Source organism: Phoca vitulina, unplaced genomic scaffold (assembly GCF_004348235.1).
Source record: "Phoca vitulina isolate PV1807 unplaced genomic scaffold, GSC_HSeal_1.0 scaffold71, whole genome shotgun sequence".
NCBI classification, from domain to species: Eukaryota; Metazoa; Chordata; class Mammalia; order Carnivora; family Phocidae; genus Phoca; species Phoca vitulina.
The window spans coordinates 12,897,753-12,922,508 of record NW_022589774.1 but is presented as its reverse complement, the minus strand read 5'-3'; the positions used below and the strand labels follow the sequence as shown (position 1 = coordinate 12,922,508).

Genomic DNA, 24,756 nt, shown 5'->3' with positions numbered 1-24,756 from the left:
AGGTTATGAAGTATATGAGAACTCATTGACTACCTTTAGTTACTATTCATTAACATACTTCATATTTCCAATATAATTATTAGGTTAAAGTCAGAAATCAAGAATAATTTACTAGATATTGTACATTGGCTAGTTTATACTTAGACAAATATCTAAGGTAAAAGCCAAAAAACAAATACACATTGTAATAGAGCTTGATTATTCCCAACTATTTGGGTAAGATGGTTTTGAGCCTATTGACCTTGGAACATTTTAGGAGTAGGTAAAAGGGAAAGACATTTATTTACCCACAAAAATGTCAAAACAGAAAGGAGGGAGACAGGGGTGCTATTGGAGAAGGCAGATTGTGGTAAGATAATATATGAATTATGTTTTTAGAGTAATAATAGTTAACCATCTCCCTAGTGAACTTCTTTAATTCTCTCCTTTCTCATGTGTTTAAGATTTGACATATACTAAAGAATATATGTGTAATAAGTCTCCTGTGGTGAATGCCATTAGTTCTTTCCCTCCCTGTATGCATATGCCATTGAGAGGTGAGCCTCTTTTCCTTCTCCTATAGGATCTACTCTAGGCCTGTTTGCTTTGACCAACAGAATACAGAGGAATGACATTCTAGGATTTCTGAGCCCAGTCCTTTAAGAAGTAACAATTTCCCACTTCCTTCTTTTTTGAACACTGATTCTTGGGGCTCTTCCTTTTTGAATTCAACCACCATGCTTTGAGAAGCCTAAGCCCTATGGAGAGGTTATACGGAGAAGCAGCAGATAAATTGCCAACCATGTGGATGAACTATCTTGGATGTCACAGCCCTTAGGTAATTGAAGCCCCAGCCAACATCATGTGGAACAGAATAACCTTTCAGCTGATCCCAGTCTATCCACAGAATTATAAATATATAAATGATTAATAAATGATTAATGGAACCATTAATAAAATGGTTAATGCCAATATGTTTTGAGATTGTTATGGAAGAGATAACCAAAATAGAAACTGGTACCTAGAAATAAGAGTAGTGCTGGGCCAAAACCAAAACATGTAGCCTTAACTTTGGAACTGAGGAGATGAAGGCTTTAGGGACTTCAGGAAACAGGGGTGGCTAGAACAATGAGGAAATCGTTATTGAAAGGCAACCCCTGTTATGAAAGGCACTTTCACCTGCATTAATGTGAAAGGTAGAACTAATGAACTCATGGAAATCACTAAGGGGAAGAAGTAACTGAATAAACCCGTGCATCTGGCCAAGGAGATTTCCAGGCAGAATACTGAAAATGCCAAGTGACTTTTAGCTGGCAATGATCAAATACAGAAAAAGACAGATGAACTAAATAAGAAACTGTTCAGTTTTGGAGGAAATGCTGTGAGACATATGAAGGCCTTGAACACCTTTTTCCAGTCAACAAGAAATTCTCAAGGAGGAAATTACCTCTGGGCAATGGTCAACTCCAGAGAACGTCAAGTAAAACATATAACATCAGGGTAAGTTATGATCAAGGGTCCAGCTGTAATAATAACCTTTAAGACTTCAGAAATATTTAAGCCAGTGCCTCATAGATCTCTCAGCTGGCAAAAAAAGACTTCTAAGAATCTTATCAGCATGTATTATAGTCCATCCACTCAGCGAGGCAATTGGTACCTAAGATTCTTAAGGATGCGGTCCTTCAGCATCCTGACATTTAGCTCAAAGTAGAGGGAGAGGCCGGTCTCAAGATTTGTGGGTGTGCCTTTTATTGAATGGAGTGGATTATAATTTGATTCATAGAAAATATGCAATATTTTTATTTATTTATTTATTTATTTATTTATTTATTTATTTATTTATTTAAGATTTTATTTATTTGACAGAGAGAAACAGCGAGAGAGGGAACACAAGAAGGGGGAGTGAGAGAGGGAGAAGCAGGCTTCCCAACGAGCAGAGAGCCCGATGCGGGGATTGATCCCAGGACCCTGGGATCATGACCTGAACCGAAGGCAGACACTTAACAACTGAGCCACCCAAATTTTGGTGCCCCCAAAATATGCAATATTTTTAAAGGAATTACATAAGTTTGGTCTAAAAGGAAGAGACAGTTCAAAATAAAAAAAGGCTTCTGGACCTTCAACCTTCGAAAATCAGGAAGCAAATTGAGAAAACTGTTCAACTTCAAACAAGCCATTCTCATGGAAAAGGACAACTCAGAGTTGAGTCAAAATCTCATAGGGAAGGTCCAAGGGCTAAGAATTAGGCCCTAATTATCATAAACTCCCTGCTCCCAGAATCATGATGAATGAGAGACATGTGCCCAGCTGGAGTTCTGAATTGCTGTGGACCATCTCCTGCTTTGCACCTCCCGTTTTCCCTGTTCAAACAAGAAATCTATTGCCTGTCTTGCCATTGTATGCTAGATGAGTATGGGGAAGAAAACTTGTTTCTTTAGTTCACACATCTTCATATTTAGAACTGCAGTAAAGGTGGCTCATATATACCTGAAACTGATTTAAATGATGAGATTATGGGCCTTGAACCTGAATCTGATGACATATTTAGATGCAACTTTAAGGTGTCTCTTGAGGTGGTGAATGCATTTTCCACATGTCAAAAACATGAATTGCTATTTGCAGAGGGTATAATGATAATCTCCAAAGATAGTTGCCATCAAGCCCTTTCCTTCTCATATATGCATACCCATTGAGAGGTAAAGGCTTTTTTCCCCTTCATCTTTAATCTAGGCTGGTCCTATAGATTACTTTGACCAATACAATGTAGTGATGTTCTGAGATTTCTAAGCCAGGGCCTCAAGAGGACTCAAAGCTCCTACTTCTCTCTTCTTGGAATGCTCACACTTGGGATGTTACTTCTTGAATCCCCATTATCATGACAGGAAGAAGCCCAGCCACCCTGATGAAAGAACCCCAAGCCACATGGAGAGGCCACATAGAGGAGAACTGAGGTGTGATAGCCAGGTTCCCAGCTGACAGCCAGCATCCACTGCCAACCATGTGAATGAGCTATTTTGGAGGTTTCAAACCCAGTCAAGCTCTTAGAAAATTGTAGCTCTAGCCAACACCATGTGGAGAACAAGACAACTGATTCCTGTCAATTCAGAATTTGGGGGAGGGGGAAATTAAATGGTTGCCTTTTTTTTTTTTTTTTTAAGATTTTACTTATTTATTTTGCGACAGAGAGCACGTGAGAGACAGAAAGCACAAGTAGAGGGAAGGGGAGAAGCAGACTCCCAGCTGAGCAGGGAGCCCAGTGTGGGACTTGATCCCAGTACCCTGGGATCATGACCTGAGCTGAAGGCAGACGCTTAACTGACTAAGCCACCCAGGCACCCTAAATGTTTGTCGTTTTAAGTCAATTAAGTTTGGGGTGGTTTGTTAGTAGCAGACAACCAAAATAATACATATGTTGATACCATTAAGTAAATAAAATGAAGATCAAGTAACCCATTTCAACTCAAGAACTAAAACATTACTAATTATGTTTCCTCTATTCATTTGTTCCTTCTTGCCTTCCTGCTCTGCCATCAGTCCCACCAGAAATGGTAATACCATTCTGAATTTGGGTATCACTCCTTCACATTAAAAAAGTTTTATCATAAATGTGTTCCTGTGTAATATAGATTTGCTTGTTTTTAAACTTTATAAAAGTTATCAAACTGCATGTGAGCTTCTGAAACTTGCTTTCTTAGGTCATTCTCCCTATTAAATAAAAGTACAAAACCCGCAATTTGTCATTCTCTTGTCAATGAATATTTGGGTGGTTACAAACAGGGCTGCTTTGAACATTCTCATAGATGTGCTCTTGGGCACCTATAGAAAAATTTCTCTAAGGTATGTATATGTAGAAGCAGAATGGTCAGGTATTAATGTAAATGTTTAACTTCACAAGATAATGCCAAACTGCTTTCTATGGCAAACTGTGTATTGGTTTACAACCCCACCTGTAAATGTCTTCTTGATGCACATCTTCTTCATTGATATTGTCATATTTCTTAATTTTTCAATCTATTGGATGTAAAATGATATTCACTGTGGTCTTAGTTGATCATTTATGAGATTAAACATCTTTTTGTATGCTCAGTTACATCCTCTTAAAATACCTGATTTATCTTTTGCTTGTTATTTCTACAACGATGAATAGAAGTTGTGATAAAATAGGCATCCTTATTGAGTTTCTGATTTTTAATGTATATATACCACTTAGTCATGCTGCGTTATCCTTTTTTATATAATGTTGAATTTAGCTTATCAATAGTGTTTTTGGTTTTCACATCTGTTAATATGTGTGATGAGTCTTTAACTTACTGAATGTGTCTGATTCTAGTATCAGAAGTTATACTGGCTTCATTAGAGCTGACATGACTTAATCCTTGGGAGAGTTTATATGAAATGTTGAAATAGTATGGTCCTTGAAAGAGAAACATCTGTAGATGTGGACTAGATGTTCTGTCAAAAAAAATTACCTACTATTCAATACTATTGAGTAAGTCTATGTAGCTTGTCTATTTCTTCTCTGGACTATTTAAGGAAATTGCATTTTTCTATACCTTGATCTGTTTTGTCTAAGTTTTCAAATATATTAAGATGCTCATTATTTTCATCTCTGCTGTATCTATGGGTTAGGACTCCTTTTCAATCTTTATTTCATCGACTTGTGCCCTGTTTTCTTGATTATGCCAATTTTATTGTTGTCATGAAAACCACTTTGACATTGTGACTTTTTGTTTTCTAATTCATTGATTTCTTCCCTCGCCTGTATCTCCTTGCTTCAACATTAAGTTTATTCTGTTGCTCTTAAGTTATATACTTAGGCTTTTTAATTTATGCATTTAATTTCCTTTAGTAATGTTTCTGCTGCATCACCCAATTTTTCCAAATGTGATACTTATAATTAGGTTCTATTTATGTTTTCTTCTTTCATCTACGAAAGTTTTAAAACTTGTAAATGTATGATTTTTAAAATTTTAACCTTTCTTACTGAACTCTAACTTATTTCTGATTATACATTTAATACTGATTTTTAAAACTTTATTGTGACTTATTTCATACCTAGTACATGGTCAATTTTTGCTAATATAAAATGCTTAAGAATATTCTCTAATTGCTGATTATTTTAAATTTGTCCATTGAAATCAATATTGTTAATTGCATTATCCAAATCTGTGTTTTCATTCATTGTTTGTCTTGGTTTATTTATCAATAACTGAGAGCTGTTGAAATCTCTATGTTGTTCAGTTTTTTGGTTTAGTCTTATACATTTTGAGGCCATTTTATAATGTACATATTTAAAATTGTTATATATTTCTAATGAATTGATCCTTTTATCATTATTAGTGGCCTTCTCCATCTTTAATATTACCATAAAACTAATTTTGATTTAGTATCACTAAAGCTACACAAATTTTATTTCCCTCTGCGTTTTCATCTTTTAAAAAATCCAGCCTATATATAGCTGGATTTTAAAAAACCTAATCAATCTGTTGTTGAACTGGGTTTAGTTTATTCATGTTTATTTTAATTAGTATTACTTGACTTGTTATTATTATCTTACTAATTTTGTTCCTCCCCCACCCCTAATTTCTTCCTTTTGGGCTAAGTTATTGTCTTCCTGTTTCACTATTTTAAACTTCTTTTCCTTTGCAATGATTCATTCTATATCTATTATCTTAGCAGTATCTTAACCCACTTTCTGAATAATGAAAGCACCTCAGAACACTTTAATTCTAATCACCCTCCTCCCATCTTAAATGCTATTATCCAGTTTTTTAATTATATCCTATTTTAGAAGTCCACATCCATGTTGCACAGAACGTTTATTTAGTTTTACAATTGTTTACAATTTTACTTCTTATAAACACTTCTTCAATTACGACTGTTTTATACTAGCAACACTTTTGATTTACATGTTTATCATTATATTTGTTCACCAGATCTTCGATTTCAGATCATCCTTGTGGAAACATTTTCCTTCTGAAGATCAACCTTTTGCAGTTTCTTTATTGAAGTTCCGTTGATGGTAAAAATCTGTTTTTCATCTGAACTTTTCAGTTTTGCTTGGCACAAAGTCTAAGTTGATAATAGTTTTTCTCAGAATTTTGAAGGCATTATTCCACCATCTTTTGGGTACATTGTTGCTATTGAGAAGCCTACAAGTATGTTAGTATGTATGCTGCCTTCACTGATGATCTTTTTGTTCTTTTGAATGTTTTTAAAATCTTGTGTTTGGTATCTTGTAGTTACACTACTTTGGGTTTAGGCATGGATTTGATCCATGTATGCTTGGGATATATTGTGCTTCCTCAAATTATGAATTCATGTTTTTCCAAAAAGAAAATAGTTATCTTCAAATATTGTACTCCTCCATCCTCTCTATTCTTCCCTCCTAATACTTCTAGTCTTTGTAACCATCTTCCCTTCATATCGCTATTCTTCTCTTTAATGTTTGTATTTTCTAGCTCCTTGTTTCTTTTTGCTGTGCACTGGGTAATTCCTTTAGATCTCACTTCCAGTTTGTCTCTTCAGTTGAGTCTAATATGATATTCAACATGTCTGAGGGTTTTTTTTTTTTTAATTTCAAGTAACATATTTTTCATTTTTAGCATTGTTTTCTTTCTTAGATCTGCCTGCGGTTCCATCTTTCATAGATGTCAGTGATGAGACCATGGAGAATTGAATCCAAAGTTTATTATTCCTATAGGTTTTTTCTCATGCTAGCTAGTTTCAATTTGCACCTGGTAATCTCTAGTCATATTTTTTTATCTTAATCTATGGAAATCTTGAGCCTGTATCTTGCTTCTGCCAGGAGTTACAGGATATCACAAACTAAGTAGCCACTTCAACTGTCCTGGCTAGGACAACATCTCAGATTCAGATTCATCTTGTTTCTAGTCCAAGGCAAACTGCATATGGCTATGTTGCAGTTGGTATTTGCTATCTGTGTAACCACTGCCCACTTGCATGCTTAATACAGTATTCGCAATTCCCAACTCAAAATGTGTTCATCTGTGGGCAAGTAAAAATAGAGGTATGATTCACAGAAACTTCCCCTACTTTCTTTGAGCTGATTAATGCATTCAAAAATAGATTTTATTCAGCATTTAGTTGTTTTGCAGTACCTAGTCTAACGTACTGTTAGAAGTAAAAGTCTTACTAAATATATTAAAGCAGATATGATACACTAACCTGAGAAAGCACATGATTTATGGCAATCCTTAATAATTCAAACCTTTCTGGGAAGGTTTCCTATCCCTTGACCAGAACTTGGTCAGTATTTTGGGAACTGAGTATACATTAGAAAGGTCCTAGTCTCAGGAAAGAAACTGAGGGTTGCTGGAGTGGTGGGGGGTGGGAGGAATGGGGTGGCTGGGTGATAGACATTGGGGAGGGTATGTGCTATGGTGAGCGCTGTGAATTGTGTAAGACTGATGAGTCACAGACCTGTACCTCTGAAACAAATAATACATTGTATGTTAAAAAAAAAGATAGTAGGAAGGGAAAAATGAAGGGGGGGAAATCGTATGGGGAGACGAACCATGAGAGACTATGGACTCTGAGAAACAAACTGAGGGTTCTAGAGGGGAGGGGGGTGGGGGATGGGTTAGCCTGGTGGTGGTATTAAAGAGGGCACGTATTGAATGGAGCACTGGGTATATGCAAACAATGAATCATGGAACATTACATCAAAAACTAATGATGTAATATATTGTGATTAACATAAAATAATAAAATAAAATTTAAAAAATGCAGAGCAGATATTTTTCCTCTAATGTTTTAAAAGAGACATTTCTTTTTACATGCTGTTAACTGCTGTGGTATAACTATTAATTGCAGGTTTTTTTTTTCTATCAATAGAATAAAACTTCTTGTTGTGCCATAAAAAAAAAAAGGTCCTAGAGTATGAACTTACCCAACAGATTGTTGCCCCACTTTGTAGAAATTTCTCCAGTTATTCTATTACTAAGATATTCAGTCAACTCTGACTATTCAAATTTTCAATATCGTGATCAATATGTGATCCAGATCAACAGGACTAAAATCTATGAAAATAAACCATCACTTTGAACATTTTTAAAAATAGATAATAAGGATTTGTTACATGCAACTTCCATCTACATACACAACTTTATTTTTGGAAGCCTGAGCCATCTATAACATAAGCAGGGCTAAACAAGGCAGCTGGTGATTTCATTTTAGTCAGAAACATAATAGGCATAATGGCAGCAGAGGTGGCTGCTCTGGTCTTAAATGCAGATGGACTGTTTGCGTCTTTTATTCATAATGGTTGCTCAGTGTTCTCTGGAAGATCAGGAAGCTGTGTCTCACCCTAATCACTGAAGTAATGAAAGGAGATACCCGCAGCAAGGACTGCAACCGCAAATGCTGCAATCACACCTACAAGTAAAACAAACACAAAACAAATGGAAATGGAATGAGCGAAAGAAAGGCTTAACTGGTCCTAGGCTCTGAAATGTAGGCAATGATGGGCCTAAACAACAAGATGCACCTGCACAAACATGTATGCTTATACACACATGTATATGTATTAAAAGCCAGCCAAGTCTTAGGAGGAAAACACAGCAATACGTTGAATATATGGCAAAGACTGGACTGGTAATCATGTACTTCCCCACTTAGCAAAACCTTCAAAAAAGAAAAAAAAAAAGTATCTCTCTTACACACATGTGCACTCACACACATTTGAGAGAAAAACTCACATATACTTTAAAAAAGTTTCTATAAATATGCACACTGACATTCCAGCCATCTTATGGTACCTAGCTTAAACCAAAAGACAGCTCCAATGGGCAGCGGGTCTCAAACATGACAAGGCAAAGTCATCTGTGTAACTATTCAAACTAAAAAACTCAAGATTCTACCATTATAAAATCTAAGAATTAGTAAGTTTGTGTTGGCAACTTTTAGTTTTACTTATTTTTTCCTGATAACTGTAAGTTAACCAAAACAAAGCCGACCAGAGCAGTCCAGACAGACACACACATACACACACACTTCGGTACAAAGAATTTAGGTAATTAGGGCGCCTGGGTGGCTCAGTTGGTTAAGCGGCTGCCTTCGGCTCAGGTCATGGTCCTGGAGTCCCGGGATCGAGTCCCACATCGGGCTCCCTGCTCGGCGGGGAGTCTGCTTCTCCCTCTGACCCTCCTCCCTCTCATGCTCTCTGTCTCTCGTTCTCTCTCTCTCAAATAAATAAATAAAATCTTTAAAAAAAAAAAAAAAAAAAAAAAAGAATTTAGGTAATTATCTAATGAGTAAGTGCCAAGAAAAATCTTCTGGCTTCTAACAGTCAAAAGTCTTAATGCTTATAAAGCATTTTTCAAATTGGCATTCCACTTAACAACAGTCTACATGTTCTTTAATCAATATGTCTGAACAATGTTGAAGTGATTGCCACGCTTCTTGGAGCCTTTAAAATTCTAAAGTTCATTACAAATTTCCAGACTTGAATTTGACTTTTTTCATAGAACACGTATCAAAATCTCCTACAATAGCAGTTTTTCAAAGAACACCAGTCTGAAAAGCATTGGCCCAACTATAATAACTGATTCCCGAAACTCAACAAGTTTTTCTTGTAAAAACACAAAAAGTGGGGTGCCTGGGTGGTTAAGTCATTAAGCATCCAACTCTTGATTTCAGCTGAGGTCATAATCTCAGGGTTGTGAGATCGAGCCCCACATCAGGCTCTGCACCGGTATGGAGCCTGCTTAAGATTCTCTCTCTCTGTCTGCCCCTCCCACCCCCTCTAAAAACAAACAAACACGCCAAAAAAAATTAATAGAAAGTGTCATGTTTGAGAGCAATTGCGATAATGCATTATTTATAAATCCTTCCATCTCTTCCATCTTCAGGGACTAGCACTTTCCATAATAATAAATACAGGCTTAATCTAGCACCTCTAAGAAAGCAAAATGTAATGGAAACAATTTTAAAATAATGAGAAAACTCAAATCCAAAATACCATCTTTTCAATGTTATAAAAGAAATTATATACCTATGTTTTGCTGAATTTTCAATATTACTGTAGCTTTAATTGGTTGCTTTGGTTGTTCATCATCTGTGTTGTCCAATGAAGCTTCAGTATTCATAGAGTAACTCATACAAGCTGCAAGAGGATAATAACAATCAATCCTAAATAAAATGGGAATAATTCCCATTTTAAAATGAGTTTTAAAGAAGAACATTATAAGGAACATATTATCAAAAAAAATTCAGTCTTCTATATTTCCAGTTTCTAGTTTTCTCAAGGATTATAACACCTTAGTTCTAGATTACATTAGCCTACCAGCTTCATTTTTCCCCTAACTTCATCTATAGATCAAAAAGTTGAATAAATAGGGGCGCCTGGGTGGCTCAGTCGTTAAGCGTCTGCCTTCAGCTCAGGTCATGATCCCAGGGTCCTGGGATCGAGCCCCGCATCGGGCTCCCTGCTCGGCGGGAAGCCTGCTTCTCCCTCTCCCACTCCCCCTGCTTGTGTTCCCTCTCTCGCTGTCTCTCTCTCTGTCAAATAAATAAATAAAATCTTTAAAAAAAAAAAAAAAAAAAAAAAAAAGTTGAATAAATAGTACAGTTTTAGTCATGTTAACACACATACAATTTTGGTTTTTCTATTAGTAAATATCAGTACCAAAAAACTTTTTTTGGGGGGCCACCAAAATCCTTATTTCAGATAACAAATACAAATAATGGATGAAGCATGAATTACACTTATTTGCTATGGATTTTTTTTACTTGAGTACTTGTATTTAAAGAGCACAAAAATTAACAAATAATACATTATATGTTAATAAAAAAATAAAGAGCACAAAAATGGTTTTTCATGATATATTACTTATACATTTAATATTGAATTGTTATATGCAAGTCATGCTCTAGTATGTCAAATTTTCTGCACAAGTAATTTACTTCTATAAAAAAATATTTCATTGCTCTATTTTAATTTTTAATCTGTCATACAAAATCATACTGATTTGATACAAATCTGAGATAATTTTACTGAAGCAGAGTATTTTTCAAGGATGAGTAAGACGTTGTCATAACAATTTATTTATGTTTGTTTTTGGTGGGAGCTTCTGGGATTTTAATTCAAATCTCAGACACTTTGTCATTTTACTAGTATCTGAAATTTAAATGCAAATAACATATGATTTGATAGGAAATTAGATCTTAAGCATTCCTTAAAATCAGGTAATTTTAACTTCAGACAAGCCCCAAATTAATCATGTAAGAAAGTAACCTTTTTGAGCAACTGCCAACAAAAGAGAAAACAAGGGCAATAATGAATGCATGCTAAGTTGTAAATGTGTTCAATTTCATTCCAAGCTGTTGATAGTTAGGCAGGACTATTTAGATGCTTAAAATAAAATGTTACAACTTAAACTCCTTAGTTGTCTTCTTCCAATCCCTGAATACTGAAGTAATGAGGTTTCACTATACTCAGTGATTTAGTCATAAAAATACATGTTCATTATTACTTCTCTTTCCTTTATAATTAAATTATCAATGTTTAACCAAACAACAAATATTAATTAGTTCTGATATAAAGACAGAATTGGCAAAGATGAGTTTCACCCGATTTTAAAGGTGCGTCTTCAAATTTTTAGCTGATACTGTAGATAAAGTGCATCTGAATTACTAACTTAATATCTAGTAGGAGATGACTAATGCACTTAAGAAATTTTAAAGCCATAGTTATCCCTCACCTTAAGTGAGTCATTTTGACAAACAAATTGTTCTTCATCCCTTAAGTCATTTAAAAGTATGTTATTTTAAGGTATTTACCTGACAAAATATGTATTTCAAACATAGCAACTACTTGGCAAGTATATTATAGAATAAAAACAATTAAATAATAATCAGCAAATAATAACATCAAATACTTAGAAAATAAAGCCAGATTCTTATAACAAGTTTAACACCCCTAAATGTATAGTAATTTTCATTTTTTTAAAAATATCTTATTTATTTGACAGAGAGCGAGACAGCGAGAGAGGGAACACAAGCAGGGGGAGTGGGAGAGGGAGAAGCAGGCTTCCCACTGAGCAGGGAGCCCAATGTGGGGCTCGATCCCAGGACCTTGGGATCATGACCTGAGCCAAAGGCAGACGCTTAACGACTGAGCCACCCAGGTGCCCCTCAATTTTTGAACTTTAACATTTGAACTCCACCTTTTATGGTTTATTATATATGAAAACCCTAATTTCAAATATATAGGAAAATTTATACATACTATAAAATATTACTTTTATACTTTAATGTTAATATTCTTTATTATAATTCAGAAAGTTCATTATTTAAATGTCTTATAATAATACTAGTTAATATCACCTTACAGTTATGTATCTCTTTTTGTTTAGAAAGTATTTTCCCTAATGTTTGTACTAAATTCTCTTAACACCAAGAGAATCTGGGATTCGGAGGGGGATTATTTAAAGTTACACAGATGTAAGTGGCATACCTGGACTCAGTTAAAATACTATCTTCATAAAATTATGCATCTAATATTTTTAGTAAATTAATGAAAAATTAATATTTATTAATAATCCATTATTTTATTAATAAAATTTATTTTTGAGTAATTAATGAATGAGTAAGGGAGTGAATGAGTAAGTGAATATAATTCTAAACGAATAGGATGTCATGAAAAATCACTTTATTTTTCTATTAAAATGTTTATGTTTTTACCCTATCCTATAATCTGGGAATATGTTATTTTGCTATTAAAAATATGCTAATTACCAAATCATTTCTTCTAATTCAACAAATATTTGAAAAAGCAAAACTAATATAATTCTAGACAAGTCATATTCTTGGTCACAATACATCTGATGCCAGTGTTCAATTCCTGAAAAGCCTAGAGTTACTTTTATTGCATTCATCCTTCAAAATGAACTCAAATGTCACTTGCTTTCAGAAGCTTTCTCTAACCCCATAAAAGGATAATCCCTGTGCTAAATGTTCTGATAATTCTGTTCATCCTTCTATTATAGAACTAATCACTTTATTTAGAGTAACCCATTTCTCTGTATTTCCCTCTAGACTGTGAACTTCTTCAGAGTCAGAACTGTATATTTGATCTCTAGAACCCTAATGCTTAAAATAGAGTAGTCAATCAATCACTCAGTTAGGATTTATATAAGTTTCAAAAACAGGAAAGAGTCCTTAAAGAATCATATTTAACATAATGAAGCAGTATCTTCAATACATTATATAATATTAGAAAAATATATAATCTAGAGATTATGAGTTTGATACAGCATACATTCAAGTATATACACCTAAACTTTCCACAAATTGCTGTTTTGTTTCCTTTGTGCAATATTAAACTCTTCCTATTCAGTTTATCTATCTTTATAATAGATTACCAGCATAAAAAAATATAGACAGAAAATAATTTTAAAATACAGTGTGAAATATACAACTAAGTACCAATATTAAAAGCTTATAAAAAATCAAAATCCACAAGACTAATGAACATTTATATATCATCAAGATTAAAAAGTGGATTTTTAAATACTTCAATTACTAGCTCATACTAATATTTAACATGGTACAGTATTAATGATAAAGCTTACTGAAGGAAAGCTGAAAAACAGGATTAAAATATATTTAGTATACATATAAACGATAAAAACAATTCATTAGAGAATAGCATTTAAATTTGATAATAATAGCTAAGAAGTATATTATCTTGATATAAATAAGTCTTTTAATTATTTGCAAGGATATTTCAAAGAATTCTAAGAATCATTCAAAACTAGGGAGCTTTTAATATATTTGGGATTATCCACTGAATACTACAGAGTATCAATTTATACAATAGATGTGTGCTTTCAATTAAAGTGAAACATAAAGCAGTAATAATAAACAATGAAAAAATGGAAACAGTTTACTAAAATCGAAAATACTAATGTCAAAACTTGGTTACTGGAGATTGTTATCGCTAACCTACAGTCAAAATATTTTCTTCTCATTGAATAATTAACAAAATCACTGGAAACTCTAAAATTTTAATCATTAATGGTAAGTTCTTACTCTTATGACCTTACTACATGTTCTGCATAATTAATAGTGCATACATATATCTTCCAAATCAGGCTTTTTAAGGAAAGGAATCTCGTCTTTGATTTTTTATCTATCACATTGCCTTGAACAGAGCAAATGCTTAATAAATATCTGATAAATAGACATACTAAATGCTGTCAACTAGAATTAAAATGTCTAGTGCTGCATAATGTCATATGTTTTAAATGTTCTATACCCCTTAAAATGTTCCGAATTATATCACCATAGAGCTATGACTATCATACCCTTTTTAAATGTACATGTTCAGTTGTAGTGCCCTACACAAGCCTTAAAAACCTTGTATCTGGCTAGATGTAAACTTTACAATTTTTCAAGCATAAAATAAGTGAAAAAAAGATGTGCAATAATTTCCAAAAAATGGCCTATTTAGTATATATCAGTCAATTATTAACAAATATTTAAGAATACCTATCATGTTTGAGGCATAGAGCTGAGTACAGAGAAACATTCTAGGTACTTACTCTCAAAAATCTGACAGTCCGGGCGCCTGAGTGGCTCGGGCAGTTAAGCGCCTGCCTTCAGCTCAGGTAATGGTCACAGGGTCCTGAGATGGAGCCCTGCATTGAGCTCCCTGCTCAGCGGGGAGCCTGCTTCTCCTCCCCACTCCTGCTCTCTCTCGCTATCTCTGTCACTATTTCTGTCTCTTTCTCTCAAATAAATAAATAAAATCTTTAAAAAAATAATCTAAATGAAATCTCTCTCTCCCTAAGCTTTTATATCTGATTTTTAAAGTAAGTTGTAAAAATAATTAGTCAAAAAATAAAAAAATAATAAAGTAAGTTGTGATTGGGTCAAATTTTGCATACAATGCTACCCTTTAATCTTTCATGAATGTAATACACACTAAAAGTGTGACAAGTAATTCAAAAAGAATATGAAAACCATCTACTATAATAACAGATCCAAGATTCTAGCCAACAAGTGAGAAATTATACTGACAGAAGATGAAATTAAACCAGAATAATGTAACATCATTCACTTAAGTCAAAAAAATTTTTGAATGATGCAATGAAGATGGCCATGCTAAAATAAATATCTAGACCATGGAAAGTAGTAGTTCTATAGTCTGTGTTGGTTAGGTCCCATGGAAAGGAATTGTTAGAAAAAAGCACAGACTCTAGAACCAAATTGCTTAAGTTTAAATTCTAGCTCCACCATTTACTAGCTGTGTAACCCTGGAAAAATTATTTGACCTTTCTGAGCTTCAATTCTCTCATCTGGAAAATGGGACTAAGAATAGTATCTACATCATAGGGCTATTGTAAGAATTAAATGATTTAGTATTTGTAAGGCTCTTAAAACCGTGCCTATACATAGTAGGTTCTATATAAATAATAGCTAATAATATTATTAGAATATTAGGTTGAATTCAGGGTAATTTATTTAAAGAAAGGCAAACCAAAGTATATTTAAAGAAGTAGTTTTTAATCTTTATTAGGTCACCAACCCTTTAATCTTTTTCCAGAAAAAAATTATATAATTACTTTTAAGTGGTTTGTGGACCTCCTGAAAGCCAGCTATGACCCCAAAGGTTATGGGTACCACAGGTTAAAAATTCCTAATCTATAAAAAGACAAACAAGGTGGTAAGAAAGAATGAGATCTGGAAACTATAATAAAGAGACCAGTTAAAGGACTGTGCAAATATTTGGCTTCAACATACTTAAGAGCATGATAGTTGACCTCAAATTCAAAAGCATGGCCTCAGTAAAAAAGTACTCATGTTTTACTGCTCCAGATTACTGAATAAGGTGTTAGTTATAGGAAGACAGACTGGTATTTGGAATAAGGAAGAATACAGTCTAAATCCCCATCTCCTAGGAATATAAATTTCAATGTTAAAAGAAAGAGGATGAACTAGGTCAACTCTAGTGATCCCAAGTAAAATTCATTCAGATTATCAACAACAGAATGGGTCAAGAACTATTGTCAGGCAATAGAGACAAAAGTGAACAAAACAATCAAAAATCCCTACCCTGATGACTCTAAATCTGGTTGGCAGAGATAGTGCAGCCACCAATCTGGGAAAACATATTTCAGAAAGCAGCAAACATGTTTACCAGTTTACTTTCAAAGTACCCATCAGTTAGGGAATATACTATAGCTATCCCTTAAAAAATGATAGTTTTCAAAGGATTAAAACACAGATGCTCTTTTAACATCAGATACTGAGCAATTTGAAGTATTTTTTTTCTTTAAAATAAGCTTACTGTTCCACATCATAATTAATACTAACCTGGAGTTGTTGAGAAAAAAAAGAAAAAGAAAACAAAACAACAAACTCACTGGTCTCCAACTAATCTAAGACTTTACTGACAGATTTGATATTCACCAGTGAAATACTTACTTGACTCATCATTGTAACAAGAGTACTCTGAATCAAATACTCTTATGGTGGGGGCAGGAATTAGTTAAGTCACAGAAAAATAATTAAGAAGTTAGAATTAGAAAAAAGACTTATAAATTGTTATATTCAAATTTCATAAACATCCACATTCAAAAGCAACCTAAAGACTTTCTACTATTATATCAGAAATCTGAAGTTCGATAAATAGCTACATACTCGATATTTATTGATATTTGCAAATAATTACTTTTATCACATATTTTTAAATGTTTCAGGAAGCCTGTCATAAACTTATACACTTATTTATAGATATATTTTCATATCTTTCTCTCACTAGACACAAAACAAAAGCAAAGCAAAGCAAAGCAAAACAAAACAAAAACAGCCTTCTAAATAAATAATATATGTTAAAAAAAAAAAAGAAGATAGTAGGAAGGGAAAAATGAAGGGGGGGAAATCGGAGGGGGAGACAAACCATGAGAGACTATGGACTCTGAGAAACAAACTGAGGGTTCTAGAGGGGGGGGGGAGGGGGGATTGGTTAGCCTGGTGATAGGTATTAAAGAGGGCACGTATTGAAAGGAGCACTGGGTGTTATACGCAAACAATGAATCATGGAACACTACATCAAAAACCAATGATGTAATGTATGGTGATTAACATAAAATAATGAAATAAAATTTTTTAAAAAGTCACAATTAAGAATTAAAAAAAAAAATGACTCAAGTGTAGTTATCAAAGACCACAAAGGTAACAAGCACACCAGAGACCAGTTCCTCACCTTACTTTCATTGTGACTGAACGTTACCCACCTAACTCAACAGCCAGAGACCCACAAAGGAGATTAATTCAAGAAGTGGAAAAGGGAAGTCAGATCACAAAATGGCGCCTTGAAACAACATCTGTGCTTCAAGTGTTTTGCAAGTTGGCCCTAATATCAATAAAAATATATTTTGATGGAATCAGTATTTTGTGATAAAAACTGGGACAAGAATAAACTGTGCAATATTAAAAAAAAAAAAAAAGTAACAAAAAAAAGAATGTAAGGTCAAATGTGAAAGTGACATTTAGGAGGAGAAACTGTTACATAATTAGATAGTATGGCAAATCTATGCTCTATAAAAATAATCTTGATCTAATGTTTGGAACTGCCCATTTAACCTTAGTATCCCAATTACGTGAAGGGGTAAGAAAATAAAGCCCACTAGTATCGAAAAGATGTTTAATAAACTGTTTAAAAATGCTTAACCAAACAATTAAGATAGTGAATTTTAAGAAAACTTCTCTTATAATAAAAGAAACACCTAAAAGCTATGTATTTCCACCTATTTAAAGCTGAACTTGTTTTATGAAGATCTACTTGCTAGGCTTAGAAAAGCCTTAAGTAACTTAAATTTTGGTAGAATTTTCCAGGAAAACACTGACTGCATGTTTCTATCTGTAGAAATTAACAGACACATTTTTAAATGCCTCAAAAATATCAAACCGAACTAGTGTTAAAGAAATCTAAAGACATCCTTAAACCAGATGCCTTATAGGTCATCTTAGCAAAAGTCTAATCAGGTTCTTAAGTAACATCATATAATTACCTGTGTTTATTTCCTCTGCAATTTCCAAATCTTCTATTTGAATCATATGATCTAACATCTCTATAAAATGGTCTCTCATTTCTTCAGCTGACTCATCACCAAATTTATAATCACATAACATTACAGTGGATCCCGGAATGGGGACGAAAACTCGGTGAGGGAGGATATGAAACTCTTTTTCAGAATCTAAAAGGAGATAGAACATTATCAATATTTAGATAGGTCTGTTACTAGCATCAGTGATATATTTGTATATGAAATATACACTAATAAAAATAAAACCTAAAAGGCCTTTTTATGTCTTAATTGATTGGACACAGAATTGCTCTTACTGAATTCTGCTTTACCTCAATACTCCTGGCCTCTGCAAGGGACTAAATGATACTCCTATGAAATGTAAACTTAACCACTGCCTTCAAATGTGAAGGTATTGTTAGTTATACATTCTTTCTTTCCTTTTTTTTTTAAGTTATATATTCTTGTATTATCCACTGTCCTATGAAGGAATACCCAGGAGAATTTTGTCCCTGGTCTCAGAAATTGTTGTTTTTCTTGTTTAACCATACAAGCACCGCATTTTATAAATATTTCTCTTCTTCATGCAAGTTTGGAGTCAAATTAGTGGCCCACCTACATCAAATGTATAGGAAAATTGAATAGCATTCATTTTGCACTAATCTTACCACTGACTTCATCTTACCAGGACATCAAGATACATGCTTTGTATACTCATCTTACTACCAACTCCATCCTACTTTCTTTTTCATTTTCCTCTTGCCTCATTCTTATTGCTAATAATTTTTATCTTGTTAAATTGTAATACCTTTTTGTAATCAGCTTTAAATTATCTTTAGAAAAAATAATCTGGATCTAAATAATAAATGTTTCATTCTTTGAATACTCACAAAGTAAAATACAATATTCCCCCCAATTTCTAACATTGTCACTGTTCTACATGAACACATAATTATTGTTTGGTTCAACACCATCATTCTATTGAACTATTAACAAAGATAGAGATTTTGTGTAAAGAACCACCTCTTTCAGCAATGGATATGATTAAGCAGCCAATGTACAGATCAAGTAGAAAACTAGGGCTCACTTTAAAAGCAATCTACATTTCCTTATCAAGAAACTAGTGGTAGCTTTAGCTTTACAAACAAAAGATGATGAAGAATGCCTTAAGTGTCACAGAAAATGCTATGACTTAAATTAGTGTTCCTGCAGATTCTGCTTATCTTGTTGTCATATGAGAACTGGGAGAAGAATTTTACTTTGACCAGGCTGCCTCCTAGCGGTAAAATTATATTACTGCAATTTTTACTGTAGCATGTATATTGTCCACACATTGAAATTAGGGATGTACTATTTTATTTTGGGCTACAGTTTCTTAAAACAGGTTAAGTTCAAAACTTTCAAAGATGGCTACAATATATATGTGTAACTGGCATGCAAAATTTTAAAACTATTTCAAGCTGCATTAATTCTCGTTTTCCTGAAAAAGAAATAAATTTCTTTGGTATAAAATCAAACGTGAAAGCAGTAGTTGCGATCATTTTAAATTACTCATTTAAAAAAAGAACTTATAATTTTCAAATTAAAAAGTTAAATTAGACGCGCCTGGGTGGCTCAGTCGTTAAGCGTCTGCCTTCGGCTCAGGTCATGATCCCAGGGTCCTGGGATCGAGCCCCATATCGGGCTCCTTGCTCAGTAGAGAGCCTGCTTCTCCCTCTCCCTCTGCCTGCTGCTCTCCCTACTTGTGCTATCTCTGTTAAATAAATAAATAAAAATCTTTAAAAAAAAAAAGTTAAATTAGCCATTTAGTATCTAAATAAAACCAAGTTTTTTTCTGGTTGGTCTGAGGTTAAAAAAGGGAGGATCTTTTAAAAAAACATTTCTCACAAAGTATTCTAAGAATCCTTTAGGAATATTCCCACAGCAGAGCATCTAGTTAAACGTTATTTGAAGTAAGTTCAAAACAGAGAAAAAAATTCAAGGCAATATAAGAATGGGTTTTTTACTGGTTAAGAACAGAATCCTAACTCATACTGGAGTATTATAGAAAATTGTGTACAATAGTTGAGATCTGAGTTGATTCTTGAAGGATAAGTAGACATTTGTATGAAGCAAAGAGAAGTGCCATCTAGAGAGCAAAACCACGACCAAAGGCAAAGAGGAATACAAATATGTTCTCAGAGGACAAGTGATATGGATGGATATGAATATAGGAATGGAAGAAGGTAAGAGTCTTCAATTTTCACAATGAGGAGGTTATCTGCTGAGAGTAATTTGGTTAAGACTGAATGTAGGCTGAGAGAAGCTCCGGAATTCTTAAGGGGAATCTGAGAAGGGGAAGACCATAATAAGTTAAAGGAATGATTGGACTTATATTTTTTATTGTCATTCAACTACATCCAGTTCTTTCATCTGGATAGCCAGAATTCAGAGACTATGTTTATTTTAAAGATTAGGAATGTAAAGTTAATATGCCCTTTGCAGACTTCCTTAAACATGCAAAAAAACCTTCTAGTTCAGGTTAATTTCATGGCATACATTCTACATTTTACCAAATTACAAATACATAAAATCTTACCAGTATAGAAGAAAGATAAGTAAAATGAAGACTAAATCTAAAATCTAACAATTTGGTATATATGTGTTCAACTTCAAATTTTACTTTTGTTTGTATTATTACTTGCAATTTATTCTTTTATTGTGGTATCTTAAGATCAACTAACATGTTGCTGAAATAATTCTGTTACTAAAGTTTAAAAATATATATATTTATACTTGCTTTCTTTTCGAAATACAATGATACACTTCCCAAAAATTAAAGTTAGGAAAATTTAAAGACAATTATCAAATAATTCTCTTTATCATCTCCAATATAATAGTAACTACCACTTACTGAACATATAGTTTACCAATTTGTATCAGGGACTTTACAAACATCATCTTTTTTAATCTCACAACCTCAAAGATTATCTACTATAATCCCTGTTTTCTAGATAAGACAATGGATGCTTGGATGGACTAAATCATTGGTCCAAAGTGACTCAGCTAATGGTAGAGTAGACACAGAACCCAACCAAATATGTTAGTCACTGCTTTTTTTCCAACAAACTACAGTGACCATTCTCTTCACACAGGCCTCAAAGGCCACTCAACTACCAGTGAAAACTTTTATTTTTAAAAAATTTAGGAAGAGGTAACATTAGATAACGTTAACTTCTAATACATCAAATTTAATGTATAAATATCACAACTGCTGTGGGAAGTAATTGTACTGCTTGAACATCAGCAAAAATTTAAAAATACTAGCTCACTCAATATAAAGTAATACCAAGACAGTCATATAATACCAGTTTACAAAGCACTGTTAAATGGAATAGAGTATTGAACTAATGTGTATAATAGGGTAGATTGTGGCACTAATGGTGAATGCATCCCCACGTCCCTGAAAATCCTAAAATTCACAGTTCAGTTGTAGCACATACTGTTGCTCAAAAAGTGAAGTAATGTTTAGCACCACGAGAGTTATCACATACACAAAGTAGTAAAAACAAGGCCACCCCAACACGAGGCTGATAGGCTGACCGGGTGACTGACTGATCAGGTTTTACATACTTTCCAAAACAAAAATCTCAATCCAATTGTTGCATGTAAGATTCAAATTCATGTCTCAGAAAAACTGTACATTAGTAAATGGAACTTCAGGGTTATTTGTGAGTATAGGAAGGACAAATGTTAAATCTGGCAATTCCGCTAATCTATCATATTAGGAATATAAAAATTATGACTAGTCCACCAAACCTAATATACTACCTATCAATAGTACTACAAGAAGTGTATTACATAGTTACATAGAGTTTTTCCTATTAACATAAAAATATTCCCTTAACTAGCTAATGTATATGTTTCAATTATGTACATACTCAACTGTGAATTGCAAGTGCAATCGCACCTGAATGGTAGGAAGGTAGAGAAAAATGTGTAACTTCAAAAAGCATACTCAGTATTATAATTTTCTTTTGGAGTAAAAATATTATTATTAATACAAATTATGGAAATGGTATAGTTTATAATTTTCAAAACGGAATAATATAAAAGGTTAAGACACCATGACCCAGGCTTTTTAAAATCTGATAGAGTGTTAGAGTAATAATGAGTATATAAATTGGTATTCAAAAAAATTTGGTATTAATAGATCAATTGTATACATACCATAAATTAATACCTATTAAAAATTTATTATATAATACTTAACACTAATAAATAAATATTTTTATTTTGAATAATATTTTTTTTAAATCTCAGATTTAATGAAAAAACATTAGCTTTAAAATGTCAACAAAAGGGCACCTGGGTGGCTCAGTTTAAGTGGCTGCCTTCAGCTCAGGTCATGATCTCAAGGTCCTGAGATCAAGCCCCATGTCAGGCTCCATCTCAGTGGGGAGCCTGCTTTTCTCCCTCTGCTGCTTCCCCGCTTGTGCTCTCTCTCTCTCAAATAAATAAAATCTTAAAAATAAAATAAAATTAAATTAAAAAGTTAATAGTTTATCCATTCTGGCAGAAATTCATGCAGAATTTTTTTTAAAAATCCTCCCTGAGACTGTTAAAAGTTGACAGATTTGTTATTATAAGGTGTTCCAAACATCTTTTTTTTGGGTGGCAACTGAAAAACTGTCATTCACTAAGAAAAGTAAAAGATGCCATATTGTTATAAAAGATAGATCTGGGTAGTTACAAAAGATGATGTATCTACTACATTTTGACATCCTATTACTGTATCAATTGAACACACACAAAAAATGTTCTTAATTTTATACTCATAACTTTTTTTTCTGGAATTTCATTCAAAAGCAGATCCTCAAATAGCATTTCACAACGATCTGCAACTGTATTCAATATATCTCTCTTCATTGCCTATGAAAAAACAAAACAAATTACAATAAGAAATAAAACCCATTACTTTAGATTTGCACTATTTTATTACCACCCTCCCCCAACATAATTGACTTTCCTATATAATCATGTCCACTAAAATAACTGGTACATCATTCCATTTTTTAATGTCCATTTATTTAACATGCTTATTAACACATTAACAGTTTAATAGCAAATTTGCTTAACCTTCATTTAAATAATTAAAACCAAATAAATGAATGAAATTTTCCATCTAAAGAAATAATGCTAGTGTTCCAAATTAGGAAATGTATAACTATGACAAAAGTGCCAGTCATCATTTTTAAAATTTCTGGATAGAAATTTTACGGATTACAGAATATTACCTAATAATACTTCCAATGAATACTCTTCTTGTTATTTAAAAAGTTTAATTTCCCTCCAAAGAAATGATTTCAAATGCACTAATATATCAAACTGTGGAGCACTGAATAAATTTGTATAATCATCAGTTTAAAACAGACATCCTACCTATGAAAATCTTGGGACCAATTACATGGTATATTTGGACTAGCCAATAGATTGGGACTTGATTATCAGTTAAAATCAAATTCATAATTATGAAATCTGAGATTGAGAAAAATTTTAGGATTTTTGAATAGTTACATCAACATGCTTCTGTTTTTCATATACCAGTTATTCCTTTTGTACCTGCACAGCATCTTTAACCTTGGGTTTATTGCTATGAATATAGGCTCTGCATTTCACAGCACCCTTAAGGTTTACAGAGCCACTGCAGATCTGGACTGTGGCTGTGGATCTGCGGTCCGAATTCAGAAGCTGAAAGACAAAATCTCTTTAAGTTCTAATAGCCAGCAATTAACTATATGAAACACTTAAAAATTATATAAGTCATTTCATGAAGCAAGATAGAATTTTTGACTGAACCAAGTGTTTGAAAATATTTCCCATAAATTATTAAAAGGCCTTCATAGTCCTCCTTACTAAGTTATATATTATTTTCTGAGTATTTTAAATGTACTCTGATGTTAAACACAACTACATCTAAATTTTTTCTTACTAACATGACCATCTAAAATACCATTCTTTATTTAACATATTCACTAAAAATATATTATTTGCAGATTACTCGGTTAAATACTGTTAAGATAAAAGATGTGTAAAGAAGACATATATATATATTTAGTACATCATCTGTGTAGTAGGATATATAAGGTATGCAATATAAGATTTGCACAAAAATAACTGGAATAACAGAGGTTGTGTAAAACTTGGTAAAATGATAAGCAGTGTAAAGACACTTATTTATACACTTTTGACACTTAACTTCCATAGACTAAAAGTAATGCTATATGTTCCCCAGCAGCAAAAAGGCAAGTCAACTGAGGTTGTCGCCAGAAAATGACATGAGTGGTTGTAAGCAGTCCCTTCCATTTACAAGCTCATTCTTCCGTAATCTAAGGAGTGCTAATTCATGCTTGGTTTCAAGATGTTTCACAGATGTTTTTAACCTTATTATTTTAATAAATGCCCAAACAAGGAGAGCATTAAAACAGTGAAAGTACTACTGGAAGCCTATAAATCACAATGGAAACAAAAATTGTGATTTTAAAAAAGGATACCCCATAAGTGAGACATGGTAAAAATAAAAATTCTAAGTATACCTAGAATAAATAGGGTCAATTCTGAAGAACAAAAACAAATCATGCAACTTATGAATAGTGTTATATGTGCCTCTGCAAAAAGAGTAATCAGGAACTGAGGAGGAAAAATGGTGAAGAAAATGAAAGACTTAATATGTAGCTACTGA

At 33.1% G+C, this 24,756-nt stretch overlaps 1 protein-coding gene across 5 annotated transcripts in view; it reads right to left on the bottom strand.

Annotated features, from left to right (window-relative positions):
- ODR4 (odr-4 GPCR localization factor homolog) overlaps positions 1–24,756 on the bottom strand; it is a 108,104-nt gene that overhangs the window by 65,649 nt on the left and 17,699 nt on the right. For 3 of the 5 annotated variants that reach the window (XR_004297978.1, XM_032393224.1, XM_032393226.1), the window contains 4 exons: positions 23,637–23,765; positions 22,856–22,946; positions 18,021–18,206; positions 9,995–10,105 (listed from right to left, as the gene is read on the bottom strand). Coding sequence is in view for 3 of the 5 variants with exons in the window: in XM_032393224.1 (XP_032249115.1) it covers positions 9,995–10,105; positions 18,021–18,206; positions 22,856–22,946; positions 23,637–23,765 (517 nt within the window). In the remaining 2 variants the exon portion in view is untranslated. Of the gene's footprint in view, positions 1–8,307; positions 8,377–9,994; positions 10,106–18,020; positions 18,207–22,855; positions 22,947–23,636; positions 23,766–24,756 lie in introns of all 5 variants that reach the window. The other 2 variants (XR_004297977.1, XM_032393225.1) reach the window with 1 other exon arrangement.